Raw genomic sequence first — 19,671 nt, forward strand, 5'->3', positions numbered from 1 at the left:
AAGAGAAACTGTCAAGTTTTGTTTGATTTTGTAATTTTATGCAATTGTTTGATTTTATTTTCATTTTACGTCCAACAATGTCGGACAATGTCAATATATTCTGCTTTTCTGTTTGCAGCAAAAAATATTTTCCAAAAAAATATCTATTGTGAACTAAATGTAATTTTTAACACAATTGCATGGGAACTCATTGCAATGTTTGAAGAAATACATAGGCTTCAATACCAGCTTAAATTATGTTCGTTTATCATCTGATTAATAGCAAAAATGAATTTATTAATTAACAGTACTAGTATACAACATATAATATATGATTCTTGATAGGAATTACTTCCAAACATTGTGGATGTTAAAGTTTTTACTATTGTGAACAACATACAATTGACAAAACATAAAGAAATAAATTGACAAGCCCAGCAAAATTTATTTTTACTGGCATAATGTAATAATTTTAATAAGTAACAAATATTTTTACCTAATTACTTATTATGTGGAGTGATATAATACATACTTTACTATGTAAAATACTGTAAAAAGAGTGCTAGTCAAAAGGTAAACAATTAATTTTTTAATGCAACAATTTGCTTGACGACAAGATTTAAGTTAAAATGATTTTACACCTGGCATAAACAAAATAAAATTAAGACATATAATCTAAATCTTCGGGAATACCAAACGCTTTATCCAGTTCACTGCCTTGCTTGTCGAATTTGCGTTTACACCACATCTTGACATTGAAAATGTTGTCGGTCCAGCGATTCACAGCTTCCGAAAGTGCCTATGTAAAACAAATTATAAATAATGTTAGTGAATTCTAACTAATAATTAAAAAGTGCATGATAACCTTGTGACTATTTGCCTTCTGTGTAATGTCGTTGTGGTCGTAATCTGCGATTGCAGCCGCGCAGAGCTTTTCAAGTTCAATTTTATCCTTTTTTAATGTTGCGATTTTAGTTTGTAATGTGTCAGTATCTGCACTATTCTCCAATGCATTTGTGCTACTTTGCAATTGCTCAGTTGCTATTTCAATTTTATTAAGCAATTTACTTAAAATTGCTTCCTTTTCTTTTAATTGATTTTTTATTGTGTTGAAATTTTCGCTATAAAAAAAAATGATAAATTTTTTCTGGCGAAATGCTAGATGCATTCATACCTGGGGAATGACCAATAATAAATACTGCCAGCTATTTTTTCACTATGTACTTGTCCATTATTTACCAATTCCTCTAATGTACTCTTAACTGATTGAACCACAATGTGCTTTTCTTTAGGAGCTATGCGCTCCAACTCTTTTAATTGAAAAACGCTGCTGCTCTCATGGAAGATTTCCAACATTTTTACAGATTTTTCTTCAGCACTTAATGCCTTGCGTTTTGACATTTTTTTTCTTGGTTCGTTTATGCTGTAAAGAAATATAAAACATTTTATTCAAGTTGTTCTAAATTGTATTTGTTTTTTTATATTTTGCAGTGCTCCTGCTATGAAAGAATTGTCCTAGTATGTCGATATACCTTTAACGTTGTACTACAATTTTATTACCCAAAACATAAACAATTATTATCAATTAAAAATCTTCAAACTCATGTATATATGACTGCTGACAAAAAAATAGTTTGCAAAACAAAATCTTTTTAACTCATCAGTTAAGATGACCACCCGCGATATATCCAACCGTATTAGAGAATCAACAAAAAAACGTGTAATTGATGACGCCACACGCAAACTACGCCTTCAGAAACAGCTGGAGGCTTTGGAAAAAGATAATTATCACTCTGATCCACATGGTGACTTAGTCATGTCCAAGAAAATACCCAAGTTCCAGGATAATGGTAAGAAACTAAAGGAGAGGAAGAAACGCAACAAAGCCTTTGAAGCTTTTCGTCTTAAATATCCAAAAAATTTTCAACAGCTACTTGATGAAGAAAAACAGCGTTGCGGTGATGAGACTCCTATTTATATACAAGCTATAGCACCAGAACCATCTACTCCACAGCGTAAATTCTGCGCTGTGTGTGGTTATTTTTCTAATTATACCTGTACTGCTTGCGGCACTCGTTACTGCTGTATCCCTTGCATGAAGATTCATCAAGAAACGCGTTGCCTCAAATGGACTGTCTAAGTATAATGTTTACTTTATGCTATCGTACAAGATTCCTAACATATGTTGACAAAATAAGTGAAGTTAATTAAAATAATACAGAAAAGCAACAAATGTATTAGTGAATGTATTAATACAATCCGTACATTACTAGGAACTGCAGTCTAAAACAATGTATAAAAATGTTGCACTCAAATAAAGTTCTTGCAAAGTATTTAAGTCGGAGAATAATACGTAACTTTCAACGTCTTCTTTTATATTTCAATATTAAAGTAAATACTTTCAAATTTTTACTCACAAACTTCTTTTATTTTGCAAATAAATTAAAATAAGAAACTTGGCGCTATTATTAAAAAAGAAATCCCAACAATTTCCCTTTCAAATGTATCAAAAACATATGTATGTGTCAGAACTGCCATCTATCGTCTACAACTACTGTCAATTAGTTTTAATGAAATATTTTTAGATGTAAATTATCAAAACATATAAATTCATTTTTTTAATTATATATTTTTATTCATTTTTGTGAAATTATGACGAAACTAAATATATATGCAAATTTATTCATAGCTACATACTATTTTATACATTTATTGAAATTTGTTTGTATTTGTTTATATTTTTGTCATACATGGATTCAAATTGTAATATGAAATAAAACTTTAAATAATGCAATTGTTTGAAATTAATTTATCATTTAAGAAATATTTATTTAAATTAATATTAATATATTAGTGATATAAATTAATAAATTTTAAATTTTTTAAAAAAATACTGAAAACTAATAACACTGTTCATAAGTAACACCATTATTATCGTTTCGACAGTACATCCTTCAGGAAAAAAGGTACAACTATTTTAGATTTATCAGAAACTCACAACAAATTTAAGAACATTGGGTCATCAAAAGTACTCTAAGCTTATCGGAAAAGTTACAGCAATGTGTGATTCTTGACGGAGGTATAAAACTGGTAAGTCTCTTACACTGTATGCATAATAATTTATTAACATCGCAGTGACTCAATAATAATATTATTCTATATTAGTAATAAATTTCTTTGAAGATTTTGTACTTATTGTCTGTCTGTATTGTTATTGTCTGTAATAAATTGTTAAAGAATTAAAGCTCGGGTTCTAAGACCTTTTCTGCTCAGTTTATTATTAATTTCTCACTAACGTGCTTTTTTTTTCTGGTAATCGAAGAAAGGAATAATCCTTTTCGAAAATGAAAGGAATAAGTTAGAGCATCAGGATTATTTTTGTACTCAGGAACTTGTTTTATGGATATATAAGAAATAACATGCCAAATGGCATTCTTACTGTAAGCATTCTTTCTTCTGTACAGTAGACGCTCATAAATTGGAACCATTGCTTTTTCTAATAATTTCAATTTCTAAGATGTTCTAATTTTCCGTATCTGTAAAACATTACATGTAAAAAAAGAGCAAAAATAATTCAAAAATATAATTTTTAGTTCAATATATTTAAAAACTTAGAATAAACCTTCGTTTTGCATATAATTATTAGTGATGATATCTTTTGAAAAAATTTCGTTTTCCCGAGCACACTTATTTGACAATGGATTTTACTGAGCCAGCTGCTTTGAACAGTTTTTTTTACTACATATATATGAATATATAAACTAAGTTTTTAAACTATTGGGTTTTAAATTTGACCATTTGGACTTGAAAGCCACAAACAAACTGTTGTTGTTGGGACCCGCTGGGACCTGTAAGCAGATAACATGAAAGGATATACAAGACTCATGTACATGAGTACTGAAGTTGGTAGGTAGTGGTTGGTGGAGATGAAGTGGGGTAGAGAATGAGAAGGATTGGGTGAGTGCGCTGAAACTGAATGTTAGCCTGGACCCAGCCGGAGAAACCTGTCCACTTCAATTGGGTGGCTCTATAGACCAATTGTGTGAGTGATAGGACAGAAGAACAGATGAGCGATGTCATGGAGAGAAGAGCTGCAGATAGGGCAGCTCATGGAGAGAAAAAAAAAAAATTAACGGATGTGATATCGACAGTATCATCATCGTTCTAATTTAAAGTCTCATCGGTACTAAGTTTATATTCAGAAATGACATTAAAAATATCTACATACCTTTCTTGGATATTTTCAATGCAGATGAACTTATTGGATGAATTTAATTAGTTTCTGCTATCAAAAGGATGAGTTTCCATCTTTGGGTATTCAGTATCGTATAAGGATTTATTTTTTATACACCCAAGAATGTTGAGGGAGCATCTAATAAAAAGTTTTTTATTTATTTGTGTATAGTTGATGGCAGATTTTGTTGCTAAATGAAAATATCAATATCTATCTAACAAGCAGACTAGCAGATAACAGACTAGCTATCGAACTGTATTTTATATAGAAATTACCATAACTATGTAGTAGTATATATAGTAGTGTATATTTACTATATAAATTACTATACAACGTTAATTTTTTCTTAGCGCATTTATCAAACTCTTTTAATAACTTAACTTTGGTTTCCGAAGATCACGAGTATTTTTAGATTTGTTAGATCTACATATGTAAGTAGCACTTCTACATATTAGTAAGAGTATAGCGATTCCCCCTTGGTAGCTTTTTTTTTGATCGAAATTGACTTTTGTAATTTTTTCTAAAAAAAAGCAACCATTTTAAAATTAAAACCTTTAGTTTTTATTTCGGAGCACCCACTGCAAGACAAAATAGACGTGTAACCTTTAAGATTTCTCATCTGTGAGCACCATCCATTGCATTGCGATTTCTATCGTCTGTTAGATTTGTGTTTTTGCATGGATCAAATTTATGCATTTGTGGGAGTAATCTTCCATTTCATAATTAATGTAGTATTAAGTGTTTAATATTTTAAAATATTGTTATTGATTACCAAATTTAATATCATATTTGTATATACAGTAAAACCTCTGTTAAGCGAACGGTCTCATAAACAGACAACACGCTTAATAGTGCAATGTTCCTAGTTCCCAGTTCATAATTTTTATACAAAGTACTTACTTTTTAATGGATGATTCTCTTAAAGGCAGTTTCATTTCCATTTACATAGAGCTATCACTATAATTTTTTATATATTTATTTATCTAATAAAACCTTCAAGGTAACAAAGAAAATTTATAGACTTATTTATTTATTGGATCTTTCCATTGGATTTAACAATAATTTAAATTAAAAAATTAACATAACAATTGTAAGCCGAACAATTGTTAATTTATATTATATCGAATTGATGGACGGACAGACATAAATATAAATTAGTAATTGACTTTGATTTGCTTTATTAAAAGATTAATCAACTTTTCACATTATTCTTATATATCTAACACCCAGTGCCAAGATACAATATTAATACAAAATTATAAATAATTTTTTCGATCAAAAATTTGAATCAAAATTTTGACTGCAAATGCATAAATTCATAGATTTTTAAATAAGAGAATATTTGATAAATAAATTCTATCAAATACTAGTTTCTTAATTTTAAACTATTTTGTAGCAATATATAAAGAAGATATTCTCAACAATTGTCCCAATTTGTACTCTCCAGATTTATTTTATTATTTTTTTAAATTATTAAAATGTGAGCTATTTTATAATTGACGTAATTTTATTTAATATTATGCAATTACCATTCTTAATAAACAATTTATTATATATTAATATATATTTTTTTCAGATCATTGTTATTTAAAAATTATTATTTCATTAAATTTATAATATTTTTAATTTAAATTAATTACATTATATATATGAAGAAAATGTGTAATATATTTTGTTGTAAGAAAAAAAGAAAAAAAAGTCCTAAAAAAAGTTATACAATTTTTTTAATTGTTTTATAATTTAAATCGATATAAAAAAAAAACAAAAATTTTTCTATAATATTTTAAAATAATTTAATGATATTCTTATTTTCATTTTATATTATTTTATTTTCTTTTTATTGCATCTTCTTTTTATTTTATTTTGTATTATTTTTATTCAACGTTGTATTTGTTTTATTGTCGTTTTATTTTAAGGTTCTTTTTACTTTAGTTTCTTTTTATTTTATGTTCTTTATATTTCATGCTTTTTTCATTTTATTCAGATTTTTTTTTTGCTTTATTTGTTTTCTATTTTATTTTATATTATTTTTTTTTAATTTATGTTGTTCCTATTCAATTATTCAATGTTTTTATTTTAATTTTTTAAAATTACTTCATTTACTTCATTCGTTTTATTTGTTTCATTTTCTTTTACTTTTATTTATTTCATCTTCTTTTTACTTTGTTTTATTTCTTTTATTTTATTTTATTTTATTTTATTTAATTTTTAATTAAATTTTCTTATTTATATTATTTTTATTTAGTTTTATATTCTTTTCATTTTATGTTTTCCTACTTAACTTTTTTTTATTTTATGCTTTTTTTTCATTTTATTTTATATTCTTTTATTTTACTTTTTTTTCTATTTTTTTCATTTTCGTTCATTTTCTTTTAACTTATTTTGTTTTTTCTAATTTATTTTTTATTTTATTTTCTTTTTTGTAATATTTTAATTAAATTTTGTATTCTTTTTATTTAGTTTTATATTTCTTTTATTTTATATTTCTATTTCTATAATATTATATTTTTATTTTTATTTTATATTCTCCTTATTTTATTTTTTGTTTTACTATCTTATGGTTTGTTTTCTTTTATTTTATTTTAATTTATTTTATCTTTTCTTCTGTTTAATTTTCTTGTCATTTTATTATCTTTAACTTTTGTTTTTTTTTTTTTGTATGATTATTTTATTTTATTTAATATTCCATATTTTTTAAATTTAGTTTAATTATATTTAACGATTTTTCATTAATCATTTGTTTCTTATTACTTTTTTTTATTTTGTTTATTTTATAGTTTTTTATTTTATATTCGTTTGTTTGTTTTTTATCTTCATATTTTTTTGATTTGTTGCATTTTGTTTTATTTTTTTCATATTTTTTTATCATAGTTTTTTTATTTTATTTTCATATTTTACTTTTTTATTTTATTATTCATATTATATTATTTTTATTTTGTTTTTCTTAGTATATTTTTTTTTATATTTTTTTCATGTTATATTTTTTTTATTTTATTATTTATATTATATTCTTTTTGTTTTACTTATTTTCTTTTTTCACTGTCTTTTTATATACACCTTGATTATAATTTTCCAGAAAATATGTACTTCCTCATATTGGTGTGTGTCAATGCTAAATTACAATTCATCACAAGATGGCATTGTGGTGTTTTTTGAAAGTGGCGGTGAAATAATTTCCCTCATTATATATATATAATGTGAAATTCAACATTATGGGAAATTTAGGAATTCAGTCAGTATTGAAATCTTCCAGCTGAGAAGGCTGAAGATAAATGCGAGTGCTATTAATTATAAATTTAATATATTGATTATAAAACAATTATTTAATATAAACCGAAATCGTATTTCGTTTAATACAAAAAAATTTTAAACAACAAAAAATGGCCGCAACTGTGAGATTTTTGCATACGCAGGTAAGTCTCAGGAATGTGCTAAATATTAAAAGGTTCACACAGTGGAAACTGTCTGTTTGTGTGTTTGTCAAATGTGCCAAGTAATATTGTTTAGTTAAATAATAAACAAAACGCTGGAACGGTTCGGCAAATATTTATCATATTCGTATAGTTCTCTTAAAAATTTTCCGGCTATTGCCAAAAATTCTATACATTTTTTATAGCACAATTCTAACCTCAATTGATGGTATAAATTGTTACCTAACCAAGTGGACGTACGTATTCTTGCGCATTGTATCTTTATTCTCACTTTAAATGGTAGTAGTGAAGACGTAAGGCAGTAGCTTATTAAATATTTCTGCTCTGAATGCGTTGCTGCCGACACGAAAATTCTTATATTTCAATTAATTGCTATAAAATTGTTTATATATTTTTTAATTACTGCTTGTCTGTGCAAATCAACATATATTATGTGATAACACAGACGTTTCGAGAGGCTTCTTAAGTGACCCAATTGCTTGACGATGGGATCGTTAACACATTGTTGGTAACATTTAAATATTTATGACTTAATAGGTGATTAATTTGTATATAAAATATTTCTAACTATTATATATCAATATGAAAAGCTTATATAAATGTTCGTATTATTATTATAAAATTGCTCCTACAATAGGAACTGCTTGAGAGAAGCCCATATGTATGCTTACATAAATCTACATAATTTTAAAAATATTTGAATATTTTATTAATCTTATAGCAGTAGTATTTTAGCTTTATTTTACTTTATTTTAAATATGTTGTATTAGATAGAAATTTATAATAATTATATTATATATATAAAGCTTACAGATATGGCATTTTCGCCGTCTGCCGGCCATTAATCTTATATATTTTGTTTATTCTAATTAAACAATTACATTAGGTTTTTGTTGATGTTATTCTAACCCACGAAAATCTATAGAACAGACAAGATAAAAGAATTACAAAACAATTAGAGGGCGTAAGCTGGGTATTGACATAGATGAAGAGTGAATCAAGTCTTTGAGTTAAAGCCGTCTCTTTATATATATAATTTCATTATACATATGTAATAAATGCTTAAGGGAAGCAGTACCTTGTGAACCTATTGAAATCAATTTTAACGCTACCTAGTATTAAAATTATACATAGTCATATATCCAAAACCTTATAATGATATCATAAACAACTGAGATACATTCATATTTTCGTTGTTGTCGAGAAATTTATAAATACCATACTTATAAACACCACAACAAAATACCATTATAGACTGAAGAATCACTTAAAGACTGACTGAAGCCATTTGTAGTAAGTAGTTTAGTCGATAAAACGGATGGGTTTATAAGATTGAAAAGACACCACCTTATAAGCCTATCACATAGAAGACTATAATTATATGTCCACTTATTCTAAGTTCAATGGAACTTAAGCTCTGTTGTTAAATAATCTAATTCTAAATAAAAGTTTACTTAATATCACTGAAGATATATCGTAAATAAACTATTAAACAAAATAATTATTATTTTTTTAAGTATACGAGTATATTAAAAATTTCACAAATAAATAAGTAAATTAAACTATAAAAAATAACTTTTGGTATAAAATAATAACAAACATTATTATCAGTTTCTCATAAGTAGCTTCCAATTCTTCCGATCCGTTGTCATTTTTATCAGGCATTAACAGTTCTTATTCACTTAAAGTATTTCAAAATTGATTTTTTTGATAAGTGAAGCGGTTTTTATATTGGTCACAAGATTTTGAGTATAAATAGCAAAGCCATAGATTGTAAAGGTTATTATCAGCTTGAAATTTATAGTCACTTTTATTATGGGAATTTTCTGTGTACGGTATACCGAGATTGGGTCGTTATATAGTTAAAAATATTTCCAGTATTTAGCCTTAGCCAATGTTATCGGGTTTCTTATCGTAAACTCTACCGAAACTGTTCACTAGTTAGTATTTTGGTTACGTAGATTCTTTTTTTTTAATTTCTTTCATTTGTTCAGTTTTTATTGTCGTTGTCAATCCAATATTACGCGATAACACCAGCAAGTACCCGTATAATTACCGTTATTACTCAACAACCTATGTTGCGATTTCATTAAGCCAGTTCAGCACTAACTTTACTGGTTCTAATTCAAGTGAATTTAATTATTTGCTAGGTAAAATATATTTTATTGCTGATAATGAATTCATGAATGAAAAATATGAATTATCAACATTAGTTCAGTTAATGAATTTGAAGAGACCATTCATTCTTCAATGGTGAATATTGATATATATACGATATATATTATATATAAATATATATATTAGTATAACGGATAGAGACATTGGTGGTCTGAAATACTGACCAAAAAATAGTTACAAACTATGCTTTTAGCTAATTGCTATTCAGCTTTTAAATTATAATAATTAAATTAAATAATATAATAATAAAATGTGCCAATATCCATAAGAGCTGTATCAGGTCAACCAAAAATTCAATTCAATACCTCTTCATTAAACCAATCATTTCTATTAGGGAAATGGAAACTTTCGTCAAAAATCAAATATAATAATAATTCAATTAAATAATATAATAATTAAATTTAATAATATAATAATTAAATTAAATAATTAAATTAAATAGTATAATAATTCAATTATATAATATAATAATTAAATAAAATAATATAATAATTAAATTTAATAATATAGTAATTAAATTAAATAATAAAATAATTAAATTAAATAATATTACAATTAAATTAAGTAATGAAATAATTAAATGAATTAATATAACAATTAAATTAAGTAATAAAATAATTATATTAAATTATAAATTAATTAAATAGAATAATATAATAATGAAATTAAGTAATGAAATAATTAAATTAAATAATATAATTTAATTAAATTATATAATAATTAAATTCAATAATTTTTATTCATATATTCCTACTAACATATAATTACACTGTGCAATAAAACTAACAGATTTTTGCAAACTTATTCAGAAAAAGGTTTTCTTTTAACATTTTTAATCGTAATAGGAAATTCATTTGCCAATTATTAATAATATTTTCTTATTTCGCTCCGTAATACATTCAATTGAACTGAGTTGGATAGCACAGGAAACTGTTTTTGTAATTTTTCAAATGCAACAACTATGTAGCAAAAGAAAAAACAAATTTGCCACAACAACGATGTTGTCTTGTGCACTATAATACTAAGTCTGTGGCAATAAACTTGTTCAATATTTCGGGGTATAAACGGTATAAACCTAATGTAACTTATGTTCTGTATAATAATCATTGTAAAAATGAGAATCATTTTAGGCTATTTGAAGTTTGTAACTAGTTTAAGATTTTTATAACTATTTAACATTGGTACCTGGGGAAACAGAATCAAACAATATATATTTACCTATATAGCAAATAGAAAGAAAAAATTAGATAAAATGTTGAACGGGAAAAAAAGAAACTCAAAATTGAGTTTAGTCTTGGAGTGTATGTTTAGGTCTTGTGTTGTCACCACGCTTTTAAAATTTGTGTTTGCTCTACAACTCAGGAAGTTAAAAGATAGCTCATGAATGTATCTTTCAACACTCTTTAGATTTGTAAAAACAATAATAAATGAGATTGAGCCCTGAAATTATTTGCGAAAACTGACAAACTAACCAACACCGCGTTATCAAATCTCAGAATGGTTACAGGCTCCTCGGGGAGGTATGCAGAACTGAGATCAATTATTGCTTAGTCTGATGAAGTGATAAACAATAATCCAGTCAAGGCGTAAAAGGGCTCAAATAGAAATAAATAAATAATAATAAATGAAATACCAATATATATATGTAAAGATCTAGCTTCCTCTAGTTTAGGGTCCACCAGATTAACCTAGATTGTTGATCTAGCCACTGGGCAAATTTATTTAATGAAAATACTCGATCTTACTTTCGTAGTAAAGGCAGGGCTTTAGTTGTAAATTTAGTTGACAAAAATTGACTATTGTTTCTAACCGCATATAAATATTTGATGATAACCTTCTGCGTAATAAATTAATTTCATTTTCTGAGTAGTAGATTACTATATAATCTTGTACTATATAATCTTTTAACTAAGTATTGAAGTATTGTTACTGCTCTATCAGTAACAATATATATAGAACTACTTGAAAAAGAAAAAAATATATCAAAAATTAACTTTGACTGAAAAAATTTATCTTTTTTGCGACATTCCCAGTTTGTTTATTTTAGTTTTTGCTTCTCTTATTTAATACATAAACTCGTGACTTGTTTTACGTTTTTGATAAATGTCGCAGTATTTCTTATATTATATACATACATAGTACATACATATATGTATATATATATATACATGAACAGTACTATTTATTTATTTTCGTTTATTCTGATAATACGGCGAATGCATAAAGATTTATCCAGTTTTTATAACAAATAAATAAGAAATTATGAAATTATAAAAAAAAACTTTATTATATACTGCAGTTAATTATGTTAATTAATTTGGAAGTGTTTTCGAATTTTAAATTATTTAACCTTAAAATTTTATTTGATTTAATGTAGAGTTCTGCAAAAGACAATTAGTCTAGTCTTATAGAGATACGTTTGTTACAATCTATAAAATTTAAAGTCTCTCTGATTATCGTATTGCATTTAGATAATTAAAATATTCATTTATAATAGTTATCATGTTGTTGTTGTGGTAACCTATTTTTATCTAAAAGCAGATAACATGAAATGTTTTACAAGACGAATCATATGGGTTAGGATCTAGATGGGTAATGGTTGATGGTTGATGTTGTGGTGGAGGGGATTAAGGGAGAAGATGTGTGGTTTAGAGATATATGAGATTTAAGTTGAAATCAATCCGGGTTCAGACGGAAAAACCTGGCCACTACAATGGGGTGGGTGTTAGTTAACATATTTTTCTTTAACAGAAATTTTATCAATTCCAAGAACGGCCGGGTCTACGTCCTAGAGTCACTGTTCAATAACAACAAGCTGAATTTTGTTTCTTAACCAAATTTTCAACTTTAAAACAAAACCTTTGAATAATCAATGGGTATTAGATCTAGTAAATAAGAGGAATGATCAATAAACTTTTACAAGTTTAAACTTATATAAGTTCAAGTTATACTTACAAACTTTGCAAACTTGACAAACAAGTACGAAAAGCATGAGAATCAAAAGCCCATGCCTTATTATCCAAGCACATTAAAGTGAAACGCCTACAGCCTCAACAAATGCTCTCAACTTCATTTACACAGCAATCTTTGATATGAACATAAGCCCAATGGCATGTTGATAATCACATATATCATATATATATATGCTGATCTACGGTCCATCATCAGTTAGAAGATAAATAAATGATAATAATTCTAGTATAGTTAAAGTTTAGTGTGGGGGCAGGGATAAATCCCACAGCTACAAAAGAGTAAAAGTACGCAATAGCACTAACTCAAATCACAACAACAACAACAAGAATATTTCTCATTTCAGCGCTAGAACTGCTATAATTTAATTATTACTTTATACGTATATATGTGTGTACATCGGACAGAGCTCTGAAGCTATATACGAAAACAGACAGTATGCCCTACTTAGCACTATCTAAGCTTAAAGTAATCACTAACCGCATGGGGCGGTACGGAGATCTTAGTTCAATCATTGAATAAACACGACGATTATGAGAAATACTCAAATTAGTCAGTGAGATGGGTGGAATTCTACAGAAACCCCCCAGCCATCATAGAGTAAAAGTGCCCAGATGCATTAACTGGGAAAAGACTCAACATAACATAACATTGGATAATCTCTATGTAGGAATTAAAACAAAACTTAGTACTATTTTTCCTACAATTTTTTTATTTATTCTAGAAAGTTCGTATTATTTTCCCTATTTTTAGGATTGAAACTGTTATATTTTAATTGTGCACTTTACATAAAAAAATATTTTTATGAAAAAAAAAATTGTTTATTTTAATTGACCTTCATTTTATTATAGCTTGACACTTCTATAATCTATTTTTCTAGTCATCTAACTTGGTGTGATTAGATTTGCATACTTGTGGGATGTGAGTACTTCGTCAGTTTAAATTAGTATTTACCTTAGGCTTATATATTTATACAAATGCTATATTAACGAAACAGTGTTAATTTGTAAGAAAAAAAAAAATATATATATATATATATATATATACACTTGTCTTTTTATTTACTTTATTTTTTATTAAGTTTTGGAATAAGGCCAACACAAATGCTGGCATATAAAGATAATTTGTTAATTGGGCATAACACAGAGACAGACATATAATTGTAAATATAAGGGGTATAGGGGTATATAAGAGGCGTGAGAAAATACTTGAAATGCTTTGTCACAAGTTTAAATTACTTGCATATGAATAGTACAATTACTACACAACTTATAAACATCGGAGAGTGTATTTTCTGTAGACAAGCCCCCATCTATATCTACGACCGTGTTATGTTGTATAATCGCACAAATTAGATTTTTTTTAAATAAAACATTTCAGGTTTGTAAATAAATTAGACGTTTTGATTAAAAGTAAACATCTCTCTTAATTACGCTTAATTAATACATATTTAATAATTTATTAATAAATTATAATTATGTTATCTGTATATATTTTTAAAAGCGTAGTATTTTTCTATCAGGCTAAGATCTCAAAACACAATTATCTAATAACAAATTTACTAATTATTTCCGCTTTAGAATTTTCTAATGTGCTCAATAAGAATGTGTTCTGTCTATAAAAATTATAGATTAAAGTTAATTCAGTTAAAATTTTTTAAATATCAAACAGAATATACTTTTGACATATTAAACTATAATCGCTTTCTTGTCTTATATACGTAGGGCGGATGAGCTGGCCAAGACTGAGGCTCTTCTCCCTGATATTCATTTATTAGAAATTGGCGTTCCACTTGCAATAGCAAGCATTGCTCAGCAACAATGGGCAAGTGAGCCCAGTTGTCACATTTCTAGGTCGATTTGGTCTAACTTGGATAAAAACCGTACGGGTCAGCTGCTCCAACTAAAGAGAGATCTGCTCAGTACTACGGTATCGGTGCTGACGGGTCATTGCTTAATAGGGAGGCATGCTATGAGACTGGGTCTTCCTTATAATGACCTTTGTCGCGGTTGTGGCTCTGAGGACGAGGAGGAAACTGTGTTCCATCTCATATGTCAGTGCCCATCTTTAGCCAGAAGAAGATCAAAAATCTTGGGGGCCCCTTTTCTGACCGATCTGACTGAGCTGTCATCCTACAATGTGAAGGACCTAGCTAGATTCATAGAACTGTCAGGTTGGTTCTCCTTCACCTAATGGGGGAGTCGTTGCCTCTCTGTTGGGCTTTGGTCATATACTGATCACCTTGTCTATATACGAACATCGCTTTTTCCTTGTGGTACCACAACGGGCCATTATTTGTGCTCAAGTGGGCTTTCTTGGTAAACAAGGCCGCCAATCCAACCTACCTACCTTATATACGTGTATAGATAGTTTTAGAACCTCACTTCAGTTAATTTCCTGCATACTAAGGACTACATAAATTGAGTTGTTAAAAGACAACTCAAAAATGAAGCTTCAAGCGTTGCATAGCATCGGAAAAACATCGACATCCTACATAATGCCTATTACAAATCTACATAAAGGTCGTGTTTCATCTGGTATCACAATGAACCAATAGATCTATGTGTGTCTCACGACCACTCAAATAAACCTAGCCTATAATGTTTTATTATAATGTTATAATGTTTTGAGTCTACAATCTCTATGAACATGTTCCAAAAAATGCAAAGCAATTTCATTGGCAGGAAAGGTTATTATATCCGACAGATTATATATCTTAGCCTCTTAGCAGGCTAAGAGTCTATTCATCTAAGCAGACTACTAAGATAAAATTAAAACAAAAAATTTGGTACTTACAACCTAATTTGTCTCCAATTCCAATAGTAAAATTAATTGACAGGTACTATCACGTCCATCCTATTCACCAGATTTGTTTCTGTATGGATTTTATTTATTTCCAGTATTAAAAAAGAAATGATTTACTGAAAAGAAATTGCAATTATGTTTAAGAACAACTATGTATATTTGTTTATGCCAAAATTAATTAAACCATTTTTCTTTTACAGAGCCGAAAAGCAGCTCAATATGCCATTGACATACAATCACGACAATTTCATGCCTCCTGCTATACGGCTTCCAAGGTAGCACTATCCAAATTTGATTCAGATGTGTTTATGCCTTACGACAAATTAAACAAAAATTTAGAAATTGTCAAGGGACGTTTAAATCGCCCTCTGACTTTATCTGAGAAAATTCTATATTCTCACTTGGATAATCCAAAGAATCAAGAAATCACCCGCGGCACCTCATATCTGCGTTTGCGTCCTGATCGTGTTGCTATGCAAGATGCCACTGCTCAAATGGCTTTACTGCAATTTATCTCATCAGGATTGAAGAAAGTAGCTGTTCCATCAACTGTACATTGTGATCACTTGATTGAAGCTCAAATTGGTGGTGAACAAGATTTGAAACGTGCTAAGGATTTAAACAAGGAGGTATACAATTTTTTGGCTTCCGCATGCGCTAAATACGGTCTAGGTTTCTGGAAACCAGGCAGTGGTATTATTCATCAAATTATACTTGAAAACTATGCTTTCCCCGGTCTTTTAATGATTGGTACTGATTCTCATACACCCAATGGTGGTGGTTTGGGCGGTTTGTGTATTGGCGTTGGTGGTGCTGATGCCGTTGACGTAATGGCAAACATACCATGGGAACTAAAATGTCCGAAAGTTATTGGTGTACATTTAACTGGCAAGATTAGTGGTTGGACTTCACCTAAAGACGTTATTTTGAAGGTACATAACAGAGAGTTTTTTATTGTTTTGCAATATATTTAATATATTACATTTTAACATTTAATAGGTTGCTGATATTTTAACTGTTAAGGGTGGCACTGGTGCTATCATTGAATATCACGGCAAAGGTGTTGATTCAATTTCTTGCACTGGTATGGCTACAATTTGTAATATGGGTGCTGAAATTGGAGCAACTACTTCAGTGTTTCCATTCAACGACCGCATGGCATCTTACTTAACATCTACCGGACGTTCCGGCATTGCTGGTGAAGCTAAGAAATTCCAACAAAAGATTTTATCTCCTGACAAAAACTGCGAATATGATGAACTTATTGAAATCAATCTCGATCAACTTGAACCCCACGTTAACGGCCCATTTACACCAGATTTGGCACATCCTATTAGTAAATTGGGTGGCAATGCTAAGAAGAATGGTTATCCAGTTGATATTAAAGTAGGATTGATTGGCTCATGCACCAACTCTTCATACGAGGATATGGGTCGTTGTGCTAGCATTGCCAATGATGCTATGAGCCATGGTATTAAGTCGAAAATTCCATTCAATGTCACACCCGGTTCTGAACAAATTCGCGCAACAATTGAACGTGACGGTATATCTGAAGTATTTTCCAAATTCGGCGGCACTGTATTGGCCAACGCTTGTGGTCCCTGCATCGGTCAATGGGATCGTAAAGACATAAAGAAGGGTGACAAAAATACAATTGTTACCTCTTACAATCGTAACTTCACTGGACGTAATGATGCTAACCCAGCTACACATGCTTTCGTTACCAGGTAAATTTTTTAAAAATACATATTTACATTGTGTATTTTAATGGTATTTTATTGAAATTTTTCGCAGCCCTGAATTGGTTACAGCACTTTCTATTGCTGGTCGTTTAGATTTCAACCCCCTTACTGATGAACTTACAGGTTCCGATGGCAAGAAATTTAAATTGAAAGCACCATTTGGTGATGAATTGCCTTCTAAGGGCTTCGATCCTGGCATGGATACTTATGATGCACCACCAGCTGTAAGTTTCATCATTTATACTTATTGAAAATAAACATTATTTTTTCATCAATATTTTTAGAGCGGTGAAAGCGTAAAAGTCGATGTTGATCCCAAAAGTCAACGCTTACAATTGTTAGATCCTTTCGATACATGGGACGGCAACGATCTTAAAGATTTAACTGTTTTGATTAAAGTCAAAGGAAAGTGTACAACTGATCACATCTCAGCAGCTGGACCTTGGCTAAAATATCGTGGTCACTTGGACAACATCTCAAACAACATGTTCATTGGTGCTACCAACTACGAAAATAATGAAATGAATAAAATCAAAAATCAACGCACTGGAGAGTGGGGTGGTGTACCCGATGTAGCACGCGACTACAAAGCTAATGGCATTAAATGGATAGCTGTTGGTGATGAAAACTACGGTGAGGGCTCATCTCGCGAACATGCCGCTCTTGAACCACGTCATTTGGGTGGTCGTGCTATTATTGTGAAATCATTCGCCCGTATTCATGAAACAAATTTGAAGAAGCAAGGTTTATTGCCATTGACATTTGCTAATCCTGCTGATTACGACAAGGTAGATAAATATATTTATAAATGAAATATAAATATAAATGAAATGAACTAAATTTATATTTAATTTTGTGTTTCAGGTTCAACCAACCAGTAAAATCTCACTGTTAGGTTTAAAGAGTTTGTCACCTGGTAAACAAGTAGAATGCGAAATTAAGAACGGCAGTAAGGTCGACAAAATCAAATTGAACCATACCATGAATGAACAACAAATCGAATGGTTCCAAGCTGGCAGTGCACTAAATCGCATGAAACAATTGTCTGCAGCTAACTAAATTTACTGTATCCCATGCATGCATGTCCCCTATCCCTTTCGTATAGTTATGTCCCTTGTCATGAAACTTTAGTTTAAATATACTTACTTTTTTAATTGTAATAGCGAAGCAGGCAACTATGCCATCATCAGGTCATATATTAATTTAGTTTTGTTTTTTTTTTTTTTTTGTAACAATTTTAACGAAAATTATGTAAAATCGAACACTTATTTATTATAATTTTATTGTACATTTTAAAAAATTACTAAATTTATTGCGCGAAAAAAACAATATTACGATATACTTAAAACAATAAACAAAATAAACAATTTAAAATTTAAAAATATATTCACATATATAAATATTTAAATTGTCGTTCGTTGTGAAAAATAAATTCACTTGACAATAATGGATATGTTAGCGGGAGTAGAGAATAGTTAAAAGGTTTACATTTTAATTTTTTTATATAAAAATATTTTTATTGCACAAATGTGCTTTACTGAAATTATTATCAATTGCAGTAGTATGCGCTCAGGTGTTTTAGTAGCAGTGCATCATTAAAACCAGTTTAAATAAGAAAGCATTTGTGCTTTCGCCTGTTAAATGTGAAATTAAAAAATACAGATATTTTATTTGAAATAAATGATTATTTAATTAAATTGTTTGTTTACAAATTCCCGCAACGTTCTAGAAATAAAGCTTCAAAGACTTTTTTTAACTTGCGTTAACGTATAAGTAAATGATAATTAAATTTGTATTACTGCGCTTTAAGATTAGGCTTACTATCCAAACCCTGGTTTTGTGAGTCCACCTAAACCAGAGTTAAAGATTTAAAAATTGTTTTAAAAGTTAAAGATATTAACAAAAAACATAATAGATATATAAATATGAATAAAATTCATCACCATTAGAAATTCAGATGTTGATTAGAATCTTTAGAAAAAATCTATACGTCAGTATTAACAAAAAAAACAGGTGTTACCATAAAAGCATAAATTGGGTCATGATAGTCGTCATTTGTATTTTGTTGGATATGTTCATTATTAAAGGAAAACATATGCACAACATTATTAAAGGACAGCTTTACTTAATATAAGAACTAATAAATTTAAAGAGAAAAGCCTAAGAACGGTGAAGACAACAACAAGACATTTTAGACACTATCACTATCATGATCTCAGCTAGGAATTGGTGTCATTTTTATAAAAACTGATGGGCAAAAAAAATGGTTATTCGTATTTTATAATGATAATCACGTTCTTAACACCTACGTTATCATCAACTGAAAAAAAGG

At 28.5% G+C, this 19,671-nt stretch overlaps 3 protein-coding genes across 4 annotated transcripts; 2 read left to right on the forward strand and 1 right to left on the reverse strand.

Moving 5' to 3' along the window:
• Positions 1-388: 388 nt before the first annotated feature.
• Positions 389-2,391, forward strand: LOC119689908 (zinc finger HIT domain-containing protein 1-like). The gene is made up of 2 exons (XM_038104841.1): positions 389-552; positions 1,471-2,391. The coding sequence occupies exon 2, from the start codon at positions 1,649-1,651 to the stop codon at positions 2,117-2,119; it is 471 nt and encodes a 156-aa protein (XP_037960769.1). The 5' UTR covers positions 389-552; positions 1,471-1,648; the 3' UTR covers positions 2,120-2,391.
• Positions 562-5,193, reverse strand: LOC119689907 (meiotic nuclear division protein 1 homolog). 2 transcript variants are annotated; one of them, XM_038104839.1, is made up of 4 exons: positions 5,114-5,193; positions 1,154-1,402; positions 845-1,100; positions 562-778 (listed from the first exon to the last, which is right to left on the reverse strand). In XM_038104839.1, exons 1-4 carry the CDS (start codon positions 5,152-5,154, stop codon positions 641-643), a joined length of 684 nt encoding a protein of 227 aa, XP_037960767.1. In that variant the 5' UTR covers positions 5,155-5,193; the 3' UTR covers positions 562-640. The 2 variants fall into 2 exon arrangements, with proteins under 2 accessions (XP_037960767.1, XP_037960768.1); XM_038104840.1 differs by lacking the exon at positions 5,114-5,193 and adding an exon at positions 2,397-2,579.
• A 2,253-nt stretch (positions 5,194-7,446) lies between these two features.
• Positions 7,447-18,580, forward strand: LOC119687212 (probable aconitate hydratase, mitochondrial). Its single transcript, XM_038101464.1, has 6 exons — positions 7,447-7,626; positions 15,798-16,529; positions 16,597-17,324; positions 17,392-17,563; positions 17,624-18,127; positions 18,204-18,580. Exons 1-6 carry the CDS (start codon positions 7,594-7,596, stop codon positions 18,396-18,398), a joined length of 2,364 nt encoding a protein of 787 aa, XP_037957392.1. The 5' UTR covers positions 7,447-7,593; the 3' UTR covers positions 18,399-18,580.
• The last annotated feature ends 1,091 nt before the right edge of the window (positions 18,581-19,671 follow it).

Source organism: Teleopsis dalmanni, chromosome X, assembly GCF_002237135.1.
Source record: "Teleopsis dalmanni isolate 2A chromosome X, ASM223713v2, whole genome shotgun sequence".
Taxonomy (NCBI): domain Eukaryota; kingdom Metazoa; phylum Arthropoda; class Insecta; order Diptera; family Diopsidae; genus Teleopsis; species Teleopsis dalmanni.

What these genes read in the sequence shown, in the direction of transcription:
- LOC119689908 (XM_038104841.1), top strand. Translation starts at nt 1,649, where the DNA reads ATGACCACCCGCGATATATCCAACCGTATTAGAGAATCAACAAAAAAA.
- LOC119689907 (XM_038104839.1), bottom strand. Translation starts at nt 5,154, where the DNA reads ATGGAAATGAAACTGCCTTTAAGAGAATCATCCATTAAAAA. An exon ending in TATTATTGGTCATTCCCCAG is followed by an intron (nt 1,101 to 1,153) that starts GTATGAATGCAT and finishes TTTTTTTTATAG; the next exon opens with CGAAAATTTCAACACAATAA. An exon ending in AGAAGGCAAATAGTCACAAG is followed by an intron (nt 779 to 844) that starts GTTATCATGCAC and finishes TGTTTTACATAG; the next exon opens with GCACTTTCGGAAGCTGTGAA.
- LOC119687212 (XM_038101464.1), top strand. Translation starts at nt 7,594, where the DNA reads ATGGCCGCAACTGTGAGATTTTTGCATACGCAG. An exon ending in TGAGATTTTTGCATACGCAG is followed by an intron (nt 7,627 to 15,797) that starts GTAAGTCTCAGG and finishes TTTCTTTTACAG; the next exon opens with AGCCGAAAAGCAGCTCAATA. An exon ending in ACACATGCTTTCGTTACCAG is followed by an intron (nt 17,325 to 17,391) that starts GTAAATTTTTTA and finishes AATTTTTCGCAG; the next exon opens with CCCTGAATTGGTTACAGCAC.